At 37.9% G+C, this 22,293-nt stretch overlaps 1 protein-coding gene across 3 annotated transcripts in view; it reads right to left on the bottom strand.

Moving 5' to 3' along the window:
* Positions 1-19,202, bottom strand: part of unc5b (unc-5 netrin receptor B) — a 53,676-nt gene extending 34,474 nt beyond the window's left edge. For 2 of the 3 annotated variants that reach the window (XM_052573213.1, XM_052573215.1), the window contains exon 1: positions 18,483-19,201. In XM_052573213.1, the coding sequence (XP_052429173.1) occupies positions 18,483-18,570 (88 nt within the window). In that variant the 5' untranslated portion in view covers positions 18,571-19,201. Of the gene's footprint in view, positions 1-18,482 lie in introns of all 3 variants that reach the window. The other variant, XM_052573214.1, reaches the window with a different exon arrangement.
* Between the last annotated feature and the right edge of the window lie 3,091 nt (positions 19,203-22,293).

Genomic DNA, 22,293 nt, shown 5'->3' with positions numbered 1-22,293 from the left:
AAAGTCTATGAACTTAGAATTTTAAGGAGCAATTTTAATTGCAAATTTTGTAACAATACTTTAAGATAAAAAAAAAATCCTTGGTTAAAAAAATTCACTAAAGATTTTTAACAAAAAGCAAGTATAATACCTTGAGGGAAATTAACAATCTAAACCAAAATTAACAAAAAATGTCTAGGGGCTATTACTAAAACCACAGTACGAATTAAAAGTATAAATACTATTAAAATCTGTTCATTTTTATCACCTCACATAAACACGTTCGACTACTTAATGTACTGTGGAGAACACCAGTCAGCTTTTAATGTAATGAAGTTCTTTAAGAGACTATGAAGTACTTAAATAATATCACACCTGTGTATTTGTACATAGTTTAAGAGGCTATATTTTAGCCTAGAAACTTTATTACCACTACAAGGCAACCATGAGTCACTTACCGACATGGAGCAATTTATCACTTCACATAAGTGCTATATATTTAATAATACTGTACAGTAAAAACATAAGATTTCTCCCTAGTGTACAATCTAAACCATATTCTGTACAACATCCAACAGACGTACACTGCATGTTGTATATTAATGTTCTTAGTTAACTTTTATGAAGTAAAATATTCAACAACTAGTCCGCATCCACTGTGACTCATGCATACTTAAAATCCATCCCAGAAGTCTGAAGTGAACCAGGGCGTTTCAAGTCATGCTCTAATCTCACTGTACCATGAAATGCAATTCGTAAACATCACATGAGGAAAAACAGAGAGAGTGCGAGAGAGTAAGGGAATGATAAACCAAGAGACATCAAGATCGCTATCAGCAAACCGAACTAGACGAGAGGAAAATGCAATGAAAACACAAAGTAGCGCGTGTAAATTGGATAACATCACTGATGCGCTCAAGTTGGGAAGGTGATATTAAAAGAAGTGGTGACCAATTACCTGCCAGCACCCTAAAATCTTCCAGCTCATAATCTAATTGCGCTCTGTTTAGCCTAGCCCACTAGATCCTCTCAGGCGTTCCCTGGAGGAGGGAAGAATAATGAAATGTACACTGCAGCCAGATCCGGGCCCCGGCTGAGAGGAAGCTAGTGTAAACACACAGCAAACCCCTCAATCTCCCTCATATGAGCAATAAAACCAATTCTAATATGCAGTTGGATGCATGCTTTTATTTGTTTAGCTCAGGTGCATATTATGTGGTCCAGTGAGAATAGATGCATTAGTAAGCTAAAGGAGAAGACAAAGTCTCTTTCTATCTCTGTATCTCTCTCTGCCCGGGGCTGAACACCTCAACGCTCACTTGCTGCAGCTCTCTGCTCCCTCTTCTTGCTTCATAATTCATCTTAAACGGGGGGGGTGCAAACAAGCAGTAAAGCAACATGAGGATGCTAAAAGCAAAGCCCATCTTTCAAAGGATTGTACTGTATGTTAGGGGAAGCAGAAGAGGACAGATGCGTGTGTATGTGTCTAGGCTGTCTTAAAGATGAGCCTCTGCTATTACATAACAGCCCAAGTGCCCAGGTACAGCTGAATGACACAATACTAAACATTCATTGAATAAGTGATGTAATTCTTCATCTCAGACAGACAGCATGCCTGATACTCACTGCAGCCTCGAGCACACCTTTTGACCAATGAATTTCCCAGACATTTTTTTATAGATTAATAATCAGTGAATAAAATATTGTACTTACCAAAAATAATTTCTTGCAGATAAGGTACACATAACTTTCATTTGAATGTTTGGGTTCAGTATGGGGTAACATACCATATTAATTTCAGTTGTTAAATGAAATGAACACTTATTGAGGATGCCTGACACCAAGACGAATTCCTTGTGTGGAAATAAAATGCTTTCTATTTCTGATTAAACTGAATAATATGACAGTAAAAAATATTAATAAATGTTCCACAACATTTTTACTTCATATTCAAAGAATTCAGAATTTTTTTTTACTATTTCAAAACTTAATATTCTCCACAAAAATATTAAGAATTAATAATAAAATATACATGTATATATTTATTTATGCACACACCAATTCATCATATCAGAATGATTTCTGAAGGACTATGAAACACATCAGCTTTGCCATCAAAGGAATTTTTTTTAAATATATTAAATTAGAAATATTTAATATTACATTTTAATAATATTTCAAAACTGTAATGTTTTACTGTATTTCTGATCAACTACATGCAATTTCGGTGACCATAAAATACTTATTTCAAAAGCATTTTTTTTTTTATCTTACCAACCCTAACCTTTTAAACCTTTATATTTTTGTTTCACTTTGATATCATGTTCTTTTTATACAAAATCCTAAATAAATAAAGTTATATTAATTTAAAAAATATATTAATTTAATCTCAATAATTCTTATAAAATGTCCAGATCTTTCAAGACCATGGAAACCTGTAGCTCAATCTGGCCAAAAATAAGAAAAAAGAAAAAAAAAAAGGCAGAAAAATGTGTAGACTTTGTGATCAGAAGTTGTGCAGTCAAAAAAAAAGAAAACACTCATTACTTCACAGACACAATTTCAGCTTTGTTCATGGATACAGTATGTAGTCACCTTGCTGCTAAATGCCTTAAAACTCTGAAGACTATTCCCGGTTTGTTCTTCCTCAAAAGAAACCACTGTACGAACTTGGTATCTTGCCTTGATTTAGGAGTGATTAAAAAATATTCTGTGTGCACTTAAGTTGCACCAAATAATAAGATTTGAACTCAGTTGACATTTGTGTGTAAAATATGCATCAAGTGGTCAGTGAACAGCATGTGTCAGAGGCTATGTAATCCCTAATCTGTTTTTATTTTTTGCCGGAATCAACACACACACACACACACACACACACAAAAAGGGCAGATCAGGCCATGTATGCAGTAATAATCAACAGAGAAAATATGTTGAAGGGGGAATATGTATGATACAATGACAGAGCTCATCATCAAGTAATCTTCTCAACGCTGGCTTGTTCCCGCTCTGTCTCAGTCGCTCCGCACTCCCCGTGGGCATGCTTAAACGTTCACATGAACAACAACGCAAACATGCCAACGAAGAAATCAATAGCGGTGTGTCATAAGTGGCGAAGTGATGAATACATGCGCTGTATGCTGATGGAGTCTGTCTGTTTAGATCATCACTCTGATGTCATGTTTTTGGAATCTAGGACAGTGGTCAAGCATTTTAATACATTTTCTATTAGAGTAACATGGTCAGTAAGAGCGCGAGTTGGGTACAGGACCGGCCAGGCCCTAAAAATAATACAGAATCTAATCTGAATTATGGTTCAAAGAGATTAGGGGTCCGTAATCCCTTGAATAAACAGGGTAAAAAAGTGAGCATGAAAAAAAAAGCTTAGGTGGGGGTTGAACTCCCTCCTGCGGACACCATTTGATAATAAGTCCGTTTGTAGGTCCTCTGAGATGGACAACACCATTTCATCAAAACCACGCTAATCCCTATGCCATCCCTCTCTCTCTTTCTCTCTCTCTCTCTTCTGTGAGCCTCCTCAATCCCATCCTCCTTTCCCTTTGACCATCCATCTCCCAAAAGCCTCAAAGCTAATCTGAAAGCCAGGACTGAAAATCCATGGCTGTGATCCAGGAAACCTGGAGCTCCAGAATTGACGTGATTACTGGAGTAGTAAGTGAGATTGAAAATTAAAGGGATAGTTCATACAAAAATGAACAAAAATTGAAATTGAACAAAATCTCAGTGTCCATAAAGTGGAAGTCAGTGGGGTTCAAAACAACACTGAACCCCACTGTCTTTCATTGTATGGACAAAAACAGTCTTCAAATAAATGTCTTCTTTTGAGTTCCAAGTCTTTGGAACAACATAAAAGACAATTATGGGTCAAATCTCTTTAAGGTATGGGTGGTTAAAAATCACTGTTACTAAAATGTGGTTGAAATAGACATAAAAATGACTAAATGTAAGGCTGTGAATGGCATTTATGCAATTGTTGGAAAAAGGGACCAGTCCAGTCACAGCATGGGGACACTGAACATGATATAGATTTTGTGCTTCAGTTGTGAGCGATGCACCACAGGAGACAGCTAATGTTGTGAGCAAGACACACATCAAAATTGGTGGGAACATTAATAAATTATAATTGAATGATAAAAATGTTAAACAAAAACTGTTGCAACTGATCTGCACTGGTAAGATATTTTTTGCACAGGCACATCTTCCATGGCATTTTTATGTCTATGGCAATGTTTTATCTGCTATAGCTGCAACATTATTCAACACTGTCTTGTGTTTCATATATTAATCTGTCTTTTGTTCAAAATCTGTCTTTTACTGAAGCCTTTGTTTTCTGACCTTTGGATGAGTTGTGGTGAAATGCCATTCGACCATGCATGACATCAATGGCTCTTAAATCTTACAGCAGACTGCGGTCTGACTTTATTACGCTCAATGAAATCAGCTAATTTATAGGCTAGTTAGTCTGGAGAATATTTTCAATCTACAAAGACCTAGCATTATTTCTTTTTGAACCAAATTGCAGATATCAAACGAAAATCCCTTACATTTATTTTATACTTCCTTCCTCTGAAGAACAGCCACTCTAAAGACCTCAGCTTGGTTTATAATAGACAAGAATATTTAGTTTCACAGTTCGTCTGGTGGTAATTTTATTGCACAATGTAACATTTCTGAAGTTAAATGTTAGTTTCATCTCTCGAGGTGATAATTACCAAACAATTTAGGGAGAAAATGTTCGGGAATAACAGTATCGGCCATACTTTCTATTACCTCACTGTGACTGGGTGGGCAAAGTTTCTGAACACTCAAAAGGTGTCACTGACGTTTAAATAAGGTCATATTTTAAATCCGTTTTCTTTTTTTATGGAGGAAGTTTTGAGTAAAGTTACAGTACCCTTCAGTTACATCTGAAAATAGAAAATCTCACATTTTTGGAGTACTAAAACAATTCACAAACAAATATTTTAATCAAATTAGATTAATACTAAGCTATGAAATCACACTGCCATTGCATATTTGATTAACTTGGGCCTCTTTTGGAGTTGTCCTTCATTTTTGAGAAGCCTATTTCACACATCAGACATTCTGTAACAGAAACAGAACCACATTACGGAATAATAATTAGTGTTAATGTTTCTGACAAATCACCAAACCAGATTGAAAAAGAGACTCTTCAAGAAACAGAAGAAGCCTCAAGGTTCGAATTGATCAAAGAGTCAGACGACTCTTTTTATGTCCTTCAGAGGTATTTAAGGCTGTATCTCTGTCACAGGGTGCGACAGACACCCTTATCCAGGACGTCTCTGTATAATTACATGCAAGAGGGCCGTCATTTCAACACTGCTCCCCTCACTAGATGAAAGACAGGTAAGACATAGTCATGTAATTGGCCCTCTCGCTGAGGGAAGAGGAAAAGAGGGCAGGTGGGTTTGTTTCAATATGTCCTATTCATCCTTGTTCCCACCATTTCTATCTGACTGTCTCCAGTCGATTGTAGGTCATGTTTTCCAATGCGTCTGTGTCTTCGGGACATATCTGTGGCGCTTAAGCGTCCAGATTTACACACTCCACACCACTGTATAACGGTCACTCAATGTAAACACGTGCACAAACAAATAAATGCTTAAACGCAGATGTATGCAAGCGTATGAGACAAGGGTGGACACATCAACTAACAAAGACTTGCTTTCAGTAACACTTGGTAATTTAAATCAATGAAACAAAAGCGTTCTTGCACTTAATAGCAAGAGCGTGTGCACAACAACATAATCGTTATTTGCTGCTGACAGCAGAAGATGTAAGCAGCAAATGACTGCGAGATAGGCTTCATGTGCCTTCTTTTCTCCACCATTTCACCTTCAATTTATTCTGGAAATAAAAAATTAAAAGGGACAAATGGGGTATTTATAAGTGATTATGAGAGACTAGAAGAAGGTATTACAGTGATGACACCTCAAATTAAAACATAATATAAACAAAAATATAGACGAATTAATTGATCAATATTAGTGAATAAAATAAAATCTGTTAATAGGAAAAAGTTTAAAAAGTTTAAATGACTGGGAATACGTTTACCCTTGCAGATCCCCGTAGAGCTTTTGTTGTGCCTAAATCCCTGTTATGGACAGATGGCAACATAAAGACCTCCACCAAAAGTATTCTCTGACCCCAGAACAGAAGTTAGTCTTTCATGCCAGTTTGTTTCTTCCACCACCTGTCAACCCCTGAGTGACATACTGTAGGGTACAGCTCTTACATCTCTCCTGACAGACCGGAGAATACACACAAAGACTTCCTGTGAGCCTGTCCTTCCAAAAGCATCTTCTGTCAAACCTCTCTATCCCATGGGCTGCTGGTTGTCTGTTTGTCCCTGCTCAAGTCAGCTATTAAGATTTAATGTTTGGTCGTTTAATGTTAAAATGCTACACTTCAGACAAAGGAAGAGGGTTTGGAGGTTTAGGTTAACCTTGTGCGCTGGCACAAAAGGTTAGGCTTTGAGGCTTAACTGCACTCTACGTGGCTTACAGTAGAGAAGGTACAGATAGAAGACTGTTTTTTCCTGCTATAGAACGAATGAGAATCTTATGAAGTGTAACTGATTTCAGTTCTCTCATTCTGTAGTAAAAGACAAATTTATTGTGTCATCTTCAGTGCTAGAAACAAAATTCATTTTCAAAACAGCCAATGTCATTTTTTTATTTATTGTTCTCAACTGCTTGCTAATGGATATTTAATTGTTAATTCTAATATCCCCTGTTTTTAAATTTTTAGGCACCCATTATCACACTTAAAGTTTATCTCTAAAAACGCAAATAATTTAATACACACTGTTAAATGTAATCTTCACATAATGTCATAATAAAAATCTAATTTTCCATACTGTATGTTATAATGTTGTAATTGTAGTATCTTTATTTAGTTATTTAATTAATTTGATCAAGATATTAATATTAGCCATTTATCAGTTTTCGGTCATAACATGAAAATAATTATCTGTTTATTAGTATCTGATTATTTCAAACTGAATTGTATTTTCCATAACTACTTAGATATCTTTCATGATTGAATTCTTTAAATGGGTTATATGAAATTGCTAAAAATAACATTATTTTGTGTAATTTTAAGGTAAAATTTTTACAAAGCTCATCGGTCTGAAAAGCGAGGTGTACGCCGATTGGCCAGTTATCCAGTGCGTTGTGATTGACTGAATGTCTCAAGCGTGTGATGGAAATGTTATGCCCCCTTAACATACTGTGATGCCGTGTGTCCCAGTTCGACGACAGAATAAAACCCATTACAAACGAGGCATTTGTTTCATCCAATGGGAATATAATTACTGATTATAATGGCTTATACTGTCTTTTTACGCATTGCGTATGGCGCCACATAAACATAAAACCATATCTGCATTTGTGATCAGAGAAACAACAAACAACAAGCGCTACTCTACACTGCTCAAAATTTGCGTTAGATAACATCAGTGGCAAATTCTTTCAATATGTAAACGTATTTACAGGTTGTGAGTCAGAAGCGCCAGAATGTCCTTGCAAAGTTGGAATTGCCCCACTTTACAGAAACAGCCTTTGTGCACAGATGCATCGTAGGCTACCGATTCAGGAAACAGTCCTCCTCCTATGTGAAATGTGCTGCACACATCTGAATATTTGGGTTGAACTGTTCCGGAACAGTGTTGTAAATACAACTCAACCACTGATTTGTAGTTGTGTCCTCTTTTGGAAGGCCAAACATGGTAGTTTCTCTTTCACAGCGAAACACACAGTGTCTCCACTACATGGCGCCGGTGGCAACAGTGACAATAAAAGCTACACCTTGTTTCTTTAAGTGACCATTTGGGCGGCGTTCAGTGGTGGACAGTAACGAAGTAGCTTTACTTCGTTACTGTACTTAAGTACTTTTTCAAGTATCTGTACTTTACTGGAGTAGTTTTATTTTGAGTAACTTTTACTTTTACTTCACTACATTCCAAAGCATAAAATCGTACTTTTAACTTCACTACATTTCATAAAACACATCGTTACTCCCTATAATATATCACGTGCTCCGACACGCAGAAGCGCACCAAACGATTTGTTTACGAATTAGAATGATCCGATTGCAGCTGTTCTGGAGTCGACCACTCACTGATTCAAATGAACCATTTAGTGCGAGTCTACAGAAGTGAGAACAGAGAGATCTTGTGAGTGCGCGTGCGTCTGATGTTGCTAAAAGTAAGTTATTAATGTCAAAATTTTGGATTAATTATTGTAACTGAAAATCATATTTAGGTCAAAATTGTCAGTTGTTTGGGAGTTAATCTGTTAAAGCCCACTGAAATTCTCGAGTGCAGACGATGCAGACAAATCAATCAGCTTCTCTGTGTTTTAGGTTAAAAAAAAAAAACTAAAAAAAAAAACCTTAAACTAATAGATTAAATAAAATAATTTGTGTATGTTCAAATTCCCTGCTGCCGTAATATTAACAGCTTTATTAAAATGCTACCATGTCCTATGTGACGTCTGTTTTTATATTGTTTATCAACAGTAACGTTATACATATGTATATTGTTTGGATTAACTAGACGAGTAGACAGACATGAATGTTTATTCATAACCGTACTGAAAATAAGTAAATATTGTTAGCTGATGCTAACTGTCTAGCTAACAAGCTTGCTGGTGCTAACTTGAGGTAATTTTTATAAATAATTTCCAAATATTTTTATTCAACCACATATACATATACATATACATATATATACATATACATATATATATATATATATATATATATATATATATATATATATATATATATATATATATATATATATATATATATATATATATATATATATAACTTTTATAAAGAATATCTCTTTGGCTTTGAGACTTTAGTCTTTGAAACTTTACAGATCTTTTAACACTCCAAAGAGAAAGGAAAATTTAAATAGCATCATATGACTTAAAGAAATTTTTTTATAAAAATTTTAAAATGTAAATTTCATTTTATTTTCAGATTTAAATGCTGCAATAATGTAGTAAACTATCAGATACTGAGATTCATTTTAATACCTGCAGAAGATTACACTTTTCTATGTAACTAAATTCATGTTTTAAAAGGTAAACTTTAAGCGTAAGACAATGGCAATGGTTGTTTATATATAAAATTGGAAAAATGAGCATAAACATTAAAAAATTAAAAATGTAAATATGTATTATCTAAAACCATTCAATAAACAATGTTGCTCTGAAATATCATGCATTCACAACAAAAATCAGAAAGAAACACTTTGGATCTTGACAAATGTGTGGTCAAATAATAAAAATAACTCCTATCAGTCCTGATGTACATTTTAAATAATGTTTGTTATTATTATTAAGCTTAATCTCAGTCAAGTCAAATACAGCCATAAAAACCTTAAGAACCGTCATATACAGAACTGTAGTGGGATAGAAAAAAAAAACATTCTCCCACCGATGGTCTGACAACATGATGTCAGAAATCATTCTTAAAGAAAGTCCCACTGCTTCACTTCAACATTAATCAATCAAAGAGAAACACCCTGCCCACATCTCAGCTTTCAGATCGATAAACATCTTCACAGCCTTCATGAGTGCAATCCTGCTCCCCCTCCCCACAGACCTCAGGTCTGGCTGGGCTCTGTACGGAGCGCTCCGGAGCGAGACGTGCAGGGGCGGCAGAGTTTAGAACGGTCGCGCAGGGAGTTAATGAAGCCACACCAGTCAGCATGGCCGTCCATCTGTTTCCTTAATCCTTGTAAACATGAGCCACACTGTGATAGGGTGCTAGTCAACCCCATTGCTGTGATTTACACACTTAAGGACAGTGCTCACTGTGAATGGATGGATGAGCAGGCGGGGATTGGGAAAGTGTCGGCCGTGACAGCTTTTATGAGATGTCTCCGCAAAGTATCAGGGTCTGCAAGTAGCCATATTAGAGAGGTGAAGCGGAGCTGAGTGAGCAGAAAGGTGAGAGTGAGGTCGGCCGTGCCATCCATCTGTCCATCAGTGGGTAAGAGGCTTGGGGAACTGAAGAGGGGGCATAAGTAAAAAAAAAACAAGTGAACGCAGAAAATCCAAACATTGCACTAGCAATAAGTGCGAAGATGCCAATCTAGATTAAGGTAAAGTGTCAAAGTGAAGCTTGTTGAGTTTGCACAAGTGAGGTGTGTGAAAACACACCTGATTGACAGGCCTTGTGAAAATGGCCTTGCTGTGAACCCCAGTTAGTAGTTTAAGACCCCCTCTGCTTCACTTCACTCTCCAATTGCTCTTTCGCACTCATCCCATCACCCACAACCTGTCAGGTTCAGCTACCGCTCACATTTTTAAACCATTCTTGTGTCTGAACTTGCTATGCTACTACTTAACCGGCTAACTAAAAGATTTGAGAACATATTTAAACATCTAAAGTAATTTGGAGATTAATTGAATATATTTCCATTATAAAACCCATTTGTGTATGAGACTCATTCAAATCAGTAATTTGTATTTTTTTTAACTATTCCTTAAAATAAACGTATTGTAAGAGTCATTCGTTCGGAATCAAGCGGGTTGTGATGTTTTTTTAATTCACTAAAAAGAACTGGTTTTAGACATTTTCAGTTTTGTTTGTTTTTGCCAGCAGCCCATTAGAACAAGTAAAAAAAAAAAAATGTTTCTCACCGTTATGTGGCTGGTATACTGTAGTTTTACTGCATCAAATTCAATACACGCTTCATACTATTCCAATGAAAACTGTGATTATTTGAAGAAGAAAAAAAATCTTTATATTTACTCAGCCCTAAAAAGTTTTTTAGTTCACTGTCTTTATGCAATCATACGCTTTTTTAAATGGAAGAGACTGCTCAAAAAAAAAAAGTGTCTGAAGCCTTTGTGTATGATGTCTGTAAAATAAGCGTGCATTGCACCTCTGCATTCCCACTTCAAACAGCTTCCAGAAGTAGTCACTATAACTATTACAAGTAAAACTTTACTTGGTGTACGACTGAAAGTACCCCACCCCTAAAAGCAGATTTCACAGGGAATCACAGAACCAACTTTTTCCGATTAACCCTTTTCTGCATTTAAAAACATTAAATGGCTCCAGAACCTTGTCGGTGGGGACGCATCACCAGAGTCTGGGAGTCGGGCCAGAGGGTGTGGAAGCGGCAAAAACACATACTCCATAGGGATTAAGCATCACTATTTTGCTTTTTCCAGAACAAGCCCAGCAGTCAGGGTGCAGCCAAAATCCATGACACTCATCCCAAGGGCGTTGACTGTGGAACTGGGCCTCCTTGACTAGACATGACCTGCTTTAGATGTGTAAAGAGTGCCTTTCATTGGGTTCATTTGTAAAGGTCAAATTCTACACAACAGCTCCAGTGGATAAAACATTTACTGCATTGCTTTCCCTGTGAACCTCTAGACTGGATATATTTATTAACATTTATACACTTCTCTCGGGTGTCATACACTCTCAAACATTCTCATTTCCAAGTCAGGCAGAGTCAGGGTTGCTTTATTACAAAAGCACATTGTGTGTGGCCTTCTACATCTGGCACAAAGAAAGCTACAGCGACGCCACAAGAGGACATTACTCTTTGGTCACACACCATCAGACTGCCTTTACCAGCACGCCACACACACAGGGGACGTTTCGTTCCAGCACTTCGACATTGAAAACCAGCCGGTGAGCAAGCATGTGTGTGTTCTCGGATAAGACAGGCCACATCCCTCCCAAGAGGCCCCCTGTAGCATGCAAACCATGGCAGAACCCTAATAAAAACCCCAAGAGATCTCCTCCACCCCTGGGGCAGATGGGAGTCTTAATAGGCGTTAAACTAAAGCCTCTTTCACACAGAAATTCCTGAAAACACATGGATATTGTGTCCCGGGATTTGTCCCGGTATCGTATAATTGTGGTTCATTCACACTGCAAGTGATTTTCTGTTCAAATCTTCACACACATCCACACACACATCCCGTAAAGACACGTGACATTACGATGTGACATGTAATGTGACGTGCAATGTGGCGTGTTTTGTTTCACTTAAGCTGGCGAACGATTACAACTTCAGCGCGGATAATGAGTAATTAACTGATCTCTTTTTCATTACAGTTTGCACATATTTTTCGTCACGAATTTTAGATCTGCCTTCAAATCACAAAAATGATAGGATTCTCCACACCAGCTTTCGAAAAGGGAATGCAAACTCCCCTCACAATAAAGGAACCAGAACAAATGGGAGCACATGAGGGAGTGGATAGGAGATGAATGAACTACTAAAAAGAACAAGAGAAAGGTGTTTGACAACAAAAACAATCAAATATTGGAAAGAGATGCCATATTTTGTCTCTGTATGAGATACAGAAACAAAACCATAGCGTCACACTTGGGCATAAACCACAGGTTGGCTGTGGTCTAATCTTCAGGCATGGACCGGGTTGAACTTCCTTTGAAGGCTAAGAAGATGAGGGAAATCTCCATGGCCTCAGAAAGTCTCTCTTTCAAGGCAGAAAGCACAAAGGCAGGTGGACTGCAGGAGAACTATTCACGTGGCCCTGGCACCACCGCTTCCAGACCCCTGCCGAAAGGAATCTGACATGCTACCCAAACCCCCACCAGCACCATCAGGGGGTCTGAGCTGAAGGCTCTTCATTCCTTCATTCATTTTCATAACTCTTTTAACTTTCACATATTACTTTCAAGATCCTGATGCAAGCCATCGGTTTGCCAGTCTGACTCAGAAGAGAGGCTTAGAGAGAAAAAAAGACCAACTTTACAAGTCACATCCATCTATCAATCAAAACGAGGAGTATCGTTTCTCTAGCCAGCAACTCAAAGCAAACCCTGAGAGTGAGCGAATGACACTTCTAGATGTCTGTCATGCAGTTGGGTTTGGAATGGATGCTACTGTATGCAGCCATAGCTGGACCTTGCCAGACACAGCAGCCTGGGGAAAGGCTGTCCGCCAAAGACACTGTTGGCTTGGCATGAGCCTCGGCTGCAGGTCTGGCTCATTGTGAAATATTCAGGAGTCTCCTACAAGGGAAGTGTGAAGCTTGGAGTCGACTGGCTGGCATTAAAAAGAAGAAGATGAAAGACTTGGTCACATGTACAGTAAAGCCCTACGACTTTAAACTCAAACATGACGGCTCATTGTTCGGGAGAACTGAAAAACAAGTGTGACTAAGAATGGAAAGCCGGGACAGGAAACGCAAACATACACCGTCAGTCACTCTCTCAGTGCCTAAAGGAGTTGCGAGTACACTGACCCCTCCTCCCCATCGCCCTTCACCCCACAAACACCCCACACACGGTGGCAGAAAAGAGCCCCATTCAGTTCTCTATTCAGCCCGCCACAAAGCCACCCCACCGAGTCATTCTTCTACGGACCCTGTCACTCTCCGCCCCTCCGACCCACCACCACCACCCAGCTGCCGTAAACCAGGGAGGGGTGAAGAGTCTCTCTCTCTCTCTTGTATTCTCATTCAGCTATCCACTCCTCGCTTTGACTTCATTAAAGTCTCTTTCTTTGCTTTCCCATCATCCACCCATTGCTTTACACACAATGTTCCCCCACAACACTCTCTGAACAGATTCTCTGTTCTTCTTGTTCATGTATCCTTGAAGTCAGTCTTTCTGCTATTACTCACATAGTATCTGTAGTAAAACTGTGACAATCAATCCCCCCCCCCCCACCCCCCAAAAAAAGTTTGATACACTTTTACTGTAATAAAACCATGGTTATTTTGTAAGGTAGTACAAAGACTACTTACCAAATATATAAATAAACAAATACACCCATATTAAATATTGATTTGAGCTGAAATTAAATATTAACTTAAATTAGAATAAAGCATTTAGTAAATTACAAAGTAAAAAAAAAAAAATCAGCCTAGCAGCAAGGTGAACACTATAAGAAAATTCAATTGCATATTTTATTCATGTGCAATACATATTTATATGGACTAGTAAGCCAAAACAAATTCCTTCTTAATTTTAAATAATCTCTTATTCAGCTATTTGTGGGTTTTTTTATAAACAGTATTTTCTACTTCTATTTTCTTCTGAGCTTAGCAGAATTTATGCCCACCATATATATGCTAAAAGTTTGCCAAAAGTGATTTTTACTATAGTCAGCTATTCTGGCATTAAAAGACAATGACAGCGAAGTCATTGGCAGATATGAAAGTTGCATGAGCAACAGTGAAATTAATAATTGAATCTTCATTACACATAAATAAAAATAAAAAAACCGCTGAATATAGCAATGGACCAATCAGAACCAGTATTGCAGAGAGATGTGCAATAAATCTTTTTAGTCTAGTGTCCTTCCGCTCCCACACACTCCCTTTCCTGTTTGTTCCAGATTTATGATATTGTACATGCACAGTATTGGCAAAGCATTAAAAATGTCCACCATTAATATAGATAGCTCTAGGCATCGATAAGAACCTTAATAAAAACTTCTCCACTCAACGATCTGCTCATCACTCGCTCCTCTCTGTCGCTGTCCCTCACTCTCCCTCCTTCTCTCGTCCTGTCGCTGTCTTCTTCTCTCAGTCTGTGCCAGGGACTTAATGATGCTTGAATGCCAATGCTTCTGACTCCTGACTTTCCACTCTCACCCTCTTTTTTTAATAAAGTCTATTTAAAAGGCAATCCCTATGCTTCATCGATCTACATCTCTCGATGATATCTCTCAGGCTTTTTCTTTATCACTGCTTTTTACTCTTAAGTATGAATACAGCTGCACTCCATACTTCACACACACATATCCACATAAAAGAAAGAAAAAAAACATATCTATTTTAATGTTAAGGTAGATAAACAACAAAATACACCCACTCTCTATGTCCCTATGAGTAAATAATCAAAATGAAGATTACAATATATATATATATATATATATATATATATATATATATATATATATACTTTATACACACAAACTTAAGTTTGAGGTCAGTAAGATTATTTTCCAGAAAAGTCTCTTATGCACACCAAGGCCACATTTATTTAATTAAAAAATAAACATAATGTAATGCAATGTAAAATAACAGTTTTCTATTTTTAAAATATATAAACAAATTTAAAAAGTTATTTATTCCTATGATGGCAGTGCTAAATATTCAGCAGTCATTACTTCAGTTTTCAGTCTTACATGATCCTTCAGAAATCATTCTAATATGATATTTGGTGCTCAAGAAACATCTCTTATGATTAGCCATGCTCGAAACAGTTGTGCGGCTTGATATGTTTTGTAACATTATAAATGCCTTTACTGTCACTTCTGATACATGTAATGCACCCTTGCAGAATAAAAGTTATTATATATCAAATACCGGCTGAAATAAATGTTTAAAAAATAATAATAATAATAATCTGACAATTCAGCATGTAATTCAGTCAGGCGATAATGAAGTGTTACTAACAACCCTCAACAAGTTTCTGTACCACCCCTCTCACACCTGCCTGCACAGACGAAACATGTCCAACACCACTTCAGAAATCCATTGCATCATAAACAGATCACACGCACAACCATAAACTGCTTTAAAATATTAAAGAGGGCCACTTTACAGTGATGAATAATACAGTTTGGGGGTGAGTGGAAAACCAGCAATCTCCTCCAGTGCCCTCTCCTCACCCCTCTCTCTGCCTCCCACAGCGGCCATAAAGCTAATGCACACCACAAGACTGGCGGTTCAGATCTCTGCCAGACCTCTCACCGATCCATGCATTCCTTCCTTCGCATTTCCCTTCCTCTAGACCTAATTACAAGCTGGTTCTCTTCCTACCTAAGTTTTCTTCTCTATGCCTTTTGTAGATTTTGCATTCATGGACGAATTTAACAACATGAATCTTACCTTTCACAGCAAGCAAACTCAACCACAGTTGACCTATTCTCAGACATAACCAATTATCCCCCCATGCCCTGGACTACCGGCAGAGAATTCCGGCAGCCTTGAATGGGGGGGATCCGACATGTTATGCTCTCTGAACATGATAGGCAAGCAAGAGGACACCTCCCTACTCCATCTTGACCTTAGGCACTTCAGCTTGACCTACATCCGCCCACTTTTCACTAGGCCTGAACTTAATCCTCTTGAAACTGTCCAAACAATACGAATCAGAAGTTTAGGTGTTATTCAGCGCAGTCTCGAGAGTGGAATCTTCTCCAGCTCCCAAAACACACAACCCGTGCACGACTGCACGTGAATCCAGACAGTGCGACTCCATTGCGTATACAACAGCACACGTCTGCCGTCTCGATCCAGCTCAAGAGTGTATACAGGGACGTTCTGCCAAACAAACACACATGCATAGACACACACACAAACAGGGAGGAGAAAAGCTGATTGGGCAAAGGAGCCAGAAGTGGGTTCCTGGCAGTCTGGGTAATGAATGTGTATGTCAACACTGAGAGAGCTATACCATACAGGAAATCTGAGCTCAGCACATCCACAATACAGACAGACAGGAGGGGCAGAGGAAGAATACAGGACTGGACAGAATGAGAGAGAAGATAAACGTTATCCATCTTGAGTCTGATGTTTTATGGATGATATGAAATATGCGCTGACATCTCCGTCTCAACGAGAGACAGGCTTGGAGTACTTCTGTCTGTAAAATCTAGACGCTAAATGTATGCAGAAGCAGTTTCTCACATACTGTATAGGTGAGATCAGGGCAAGTTGTCACTTTTTTTATACACTACAATGAATAATTCTTTGAGTGGGTTTATCTAATTATTTCTTGACTACAAAAAAGCAGCTGAATACTTTCAATATTTATTGCCCAAAGGAAAAAAAAATAGTTTGCTAAACACAAATCCAATAACATGGCATGTTGTCTCATGATGATTAATTTAGAACATTTAAAACAACTTGTTCCTACACATATCCTCAAAACACTTTTTTCACCTTTTCAGTTACATTTTTTAGACAACTTCCCTGTGTGACAACTAGGCCTGATCTAGTCTATATTAAAAACCTGATGTCCAAATAAGCATGTTTTCTAAAATGGTCTCCGCTGCTGGCAGATCAAGGGCAAGGACAATTAAACTGCAGTTCACATCCGTCTCCAAATCTGACGTTAAATCAACCTGTCCTTTTTCTTTCCGATTTCTCTTTCCCATTGGAAAACCAATCAGCCAAACCCTTAGAATGTGCACTTCTGATTACATACAGTATGTGGCCAGAGCGCGGAGAGGGATAGAGATTTCTTCGACGCTTCATTGCTTTCCGTCACTTTTAAGGTCAGACAGAAGGTATGCTAGCCTTCATACAGAAACAAAAACATGAAAAAAAAACATCTACTCATGAATATGTCTCCTTTGTATGACAAATAACAATCAGATAAGAACTTTTTAAATATGTCAGTGAATGGTTTGGTTATTTATATTAGGTCATTTTCAAAGGAATCCCTATATGATCATTGCTGCCAATTCAACACGGTTTCTTCCAAATTCTTCTGTAAAAAGTACTTAAACCGAATGAACTTCAGACCACATTACCGATTACAAATGAAAACAAAATTGAGCTACTTTCAGCAAAATTCATTACTCCACAAAATTAAGCTAACCCTAAACTACATCAATCGGAAAAGTAAAATACCAGAGAGGAAGACATTTTAATTCAGAACTCTCTATCTCTGCTTTTCTTCAGATGTTGTTTCCTTTTTTACAAGGTTTATTTTTTCTGTCTTTCAGGAGCCAGGAAGGCATTGAGCTAAACCTTAATTACTCCAAGAACACCAGGGGTTCTGCTTTTTATCCGCTGCTTGGAAGCTCAGCATGGCAAGCAGAAAGAGAGGAGATCAACTGAATATTCCTCTCTGAAGGCAGAGAGAGACAGAGAAAGAGAGAGAGTCACATCCCTTCATCTGGTTCTTAGTTATCTATATCACGGCATAGATAGATAGATAGATAGATAGATAGATAGATAGATAGATAGATAGATAGATAGATAGATAGGGTTTTATACAGGGTTTACTATTTCAAATGAACAGTGCCACCTGTTATATTTCAGTGATAATGCATAAAGACATTTAGTAAAGTGGATCAACAAAAACATTATTCAATATATTTTCCCCCATAATCCCTCTATTAATGCTTCTATCTCTTGTAAAAGGTTGCAGGAGCTTCTATGCAATTTTTTTTAAAGCAGGCCAGAAAAAGTAGCTTGCTTTCTTTATAAACGATCAGTGAGTCATCTGCTGATGTGTAAAACAAGGCATCACTTAATGGTCTTGATAGTCGACAAATGTTGAGAAACACAAATCCTGCTCGACGACCTCGTTATCTCTAAACTTATCCGTGTTTTGGGTGTGTAGCCTATACGTGAGTGCGCGTGATTAGAAAATCCATTCCACTCCTCTCCTCTCTCGTATGTTTCAGACCGAAAGTATAAGGAAGTGGTTTATTATTAATACGTACACAGTGCATGTTAATATGTTCTTATTAAAATGGCTCGTACCTGCGTGGATCACAAAGGTTGCGCAGAGTAGAACTAAACCGAGCAGGGAAGCGGGAGTTTGGTCGCGGTGTGTCCACGCTGAGAGCATCTTCACCCGGTCACGCTACTGCCAAACGCCCCCCAGGTGCTCTCGCTCCAGTCGGCTGAACTCTCGCTGAATCCTCTGAGAAGGACACTCCAAACAGAGTGTAAAACGTGGAGGCGGGTTTTTCCTTAAACTTCACAAACTCACAAAAGATCGCACCGTGGTTTATAATAATAACCCAAATCGCGAAGCGACAAATTTTGAATTACAGTTACAGAAAATGTTCAGTCATGCACATTGCAGTCTCCCTCCGTAGTGAGACACAAAATAGCCAACAACCTGCGTAAAGTTCATCCCATTCACAACTCCACTGAAGCAGCGAATGCGTTTTCTCTGGTACTGTTTGAAAACAACTGGATTTTCCGTGAACAAGTCGAAAACAAAAGTACTTGACAGCTTTATTCCTGTTGGGACGAGTAGAAAAAGTTGTCCGCAAGCGTTAAATTATAATGCCATAGTTGTGTGGTCTCCGCTGTTATCTGTGGAGCGCCATAGTCAAGACGCTGCCGCTCTTCTGTGTCTGGAGTACTGAGTGTAAACACACGGACACGGGTATGAAGCGCGAGCCTCCAGACTCTCATCTCCCATCAACCAATCATCAACCTTCACAGACCCAAACTGAGCGCTGGCGAGCAGAGACGCGAATAGAGATGTGGATGGAAACACGGAAATCACGGAGACGGATTCAGGGATTCACGGGGAGGAACAATATCCATTATATTAATTATAGCTGAATTAAAATGATTTTTTAATTTTAAAAGGAACTGTATTATTATTATTATTAGTATTATTAGTAGTATTATTGTTGTTGTTGTTGTTGTTGTCATTATTATTGTCGTTTTGTTGTTGTATAGATTATATTTTATAAATATAATAAACAAATAATTGTTTAGTTATTCATGTAACCGTTTTTTTCTAGTAAGGTGAGCTGCGTTCTTTGACCTTTACCATGTACTTAATCATGATCTTCTGTTATTATGTTTAATAAAGGGTTGTTTGGATGAACGGTGTTTAGAATGTGTTAATGTTAGCTTTAGTATTAGTGTTAGTAACACAATCACAATTTACTGTGATGCCTCCCAGCACGTTTTATTCACGTTCAGTGCATTAATGAACGTGTTTTTGGGAACACCACAAGAGGGCGACAGTTTCTACATGTGCTTTTGAATCATTTTAGATGCTGAATATGGGCTGATTGTTTAGTGTCCATTTGGTTTCATTGTTCCCCTTCAGAAGGCTGCAGTCAGAGCTCTCAAGTTTTGGTTGTGTAAGCAGGAAATAAAATGTAAACAGGTTATTCAAATTGCAGTCTACTTACCACAGGAAGCAAAATCGTTTGTAATGCAGATGGAGGAGGACCATCATAGACCATCATCAATGTTAAAAAGGGCAGCAGTTCCTGATCTGCGGGTAGCAGACAGGGGAAATGCTCTGTAAACAACCATTAAATTGATATTTAATGAGAGTTTACACTGATTTGTCAATGTTAAAAAGTCTAAATGTTTACAGATCTCAAATCGAGAAAATGTGAAAAGTTTTTCATGGTTTACAGGCACAGCACTACAACTTTTTTACCCCATATATCAGGTGAAATTCTTAAGTTTATAAATATGTTCTATTTACACCTGCTAAAGTAGCTAATAGGAAGAAAAAAAAACATCCTGTGAAGACATACTAAAAATGGTGCTTGTAAAAAGAAAGTCTCGTTAACTGTCAGACAGTGTTCATGCTAAAATGACTGTGTCTGGCAGTCTTTAACACAAATCTGACTTTGAAAGCTCATAATCCCAGCGGACCAGTGATGATTCGCCGCATTTTTCCCTCTTCAGTTTCCTGGAACCTGGATGTGTTTCAGAATTCAGAGTTTAGTCTGGTCATAAAATACAATAAATAAGATTTGTCAAGCAAAAAAAGAGTGAATGGTTACGGGATTAGTTCATCCAAAAATGAATACTTGCTAAAAATATATATATATATTCACCCTGAAGCCATCCAAGATGTAAATTAGTGTTTTTCTTCATCCGCACAAATTTGGAGAAATTATGCATTTCATCACTTGCTCACCACAGTGGTTCCTCTGCAGTTAAAAAACTCTCATTTTGACGGTACCCATTCACTGCAGAGGATCCCTTTCTCCAAATCTGATGAAAAAACGAACTCATCTATATCTCGGATTGCCTGAGGGTGAGTCATTTTCAGCAAATTTTCAATTTTGGGTGAACTATTGGTTTAATACTCAGGTTCAAGAATCAATTAATAATGATGGCAGATTTGTGAGCATGGACATAAAGAATTACTCTGCTGTATCTTTAATTCAATCAATAAGACACTGCAACTAGCTGAGCAAACTGTCAAAACGATTTGATCCTCTGTGTCATCAGCTCAGATAAGTTTGCAGCCTACTAATGGAACATGGTTTGCTTTCATTACTTCCCATGCATATCTCAAACACATCTTCAGTTGCTGTGCAGATGGCAATTGCGATAAGATTTGCGGTGCTTCAGACTGAATAATGTTGAGATTAATTGGAAATGTAACTCATGATGAGCCGTGTAACAGTGAGCTGAGTAGGTAAGGAGTGAGAATGACAGAAGCGTGGGGGTAAAGAGGATGAATAATGGAAGATGATGCTGCTCACTGAAGAGAGACAAAGAGAACATGCACATTCTATTATAGTCATTAGAAGAAAAATGCTTAAATATATGTCTAGCACTGCTCGCATTAAAAATCAAATTTTGAAAAGCATATAACGTGTCCCTTAAATTCATGAAGGACACCCTAAAATAGTCTGTAGGTAATAGAGTGGGATAACAGAAAATTATTTTCAGGAATTATGGAGCTGCCCTAAACCACAGACTTATTATTCCTGCTGCGCTAGAAAGGAAGTCATGCCATAGATTTCAAGTAAGATATGTTTTCTTCTTCTGATCATACTTTGTGGGAAACATCCCTAGAAAGTTAAACCTTAATACATTTACAACCTTCCCACGTAAAGATGAATAATGTTTTAATTAAACATTACATTTAAACGTAGGTGTAGGGTTAGTGTATAGACAATAAATAGACAATAATTAGGTCAATATTAAATATTTGGTTCCCACGAGGAATGTAAAACCTGACACGAACCTTCCAATGGTCCCCTCGAGGAAAATGGCTAAGTAACATTTTAATTAAAATCTCAAATTGCAAAAACAGTCACTGTAGGTTAGATTTAAGGGTAGGTGTTGGGTTATAACATACAGAAAACATACTAATAAGCTCAGTATGATAACAATGAAAAGGCCCTATCATAATGGGTGCATGGTTATAAGTATGACTTGTGAGTGATTCCATGCTGAGTTCACCTGTCCCGCCTTGTTCTAATCCCCGGGTACACCTGGGCCCGTGGGCCGCAGGAGCTTTTAGCAGATTGCATGGGCAAGACTATTACTCTGATTGTTGCCCTAGAAACTCAGCTTTCCTGCGGGGCTATGGGGAAAAGCTAATGAAATTAAAGGTGCCACAACAATTGGGAAAAATGAGAATTTTCTGTTCGCATGCTCCTTTGAACCCTTTCCATCAGCTGGATGCTGAAATGTAGGAGTTGGCCTTAAGCTAACAAAGTAAAAAAGCATGGCAGAGAGGTCAGACAAAGGTTTCCAAGAGTCTTTACCTTCTGCTTTTTCAATTTCAGAATCCCTTGCTTGTAATATGTGGAACCGTGGACTGCTAGGATCATCAACGAGG

Source organism: Carassius gibelio, chromosome B13 (assembly GCF_023724105.1).
Source record: "Carassius gibelio isolate Cgi1373 ecotype wild population from Czech Republic chromosome B13, carGib1.2-hapl.c, whole genome shotgun sequence".
In the NCBI taxonomy this organism is placed as follows: Eukaryota; Metazoa; Chordata; class Actinopteri; order Cypriniformes; family Cyprinidae; genus Carassius; species Carassius gibelio.
Note: the sequence above shows the minus strand (reverse complement) of the source record. Positions and strands in the feature narration are given on the sequence as shown.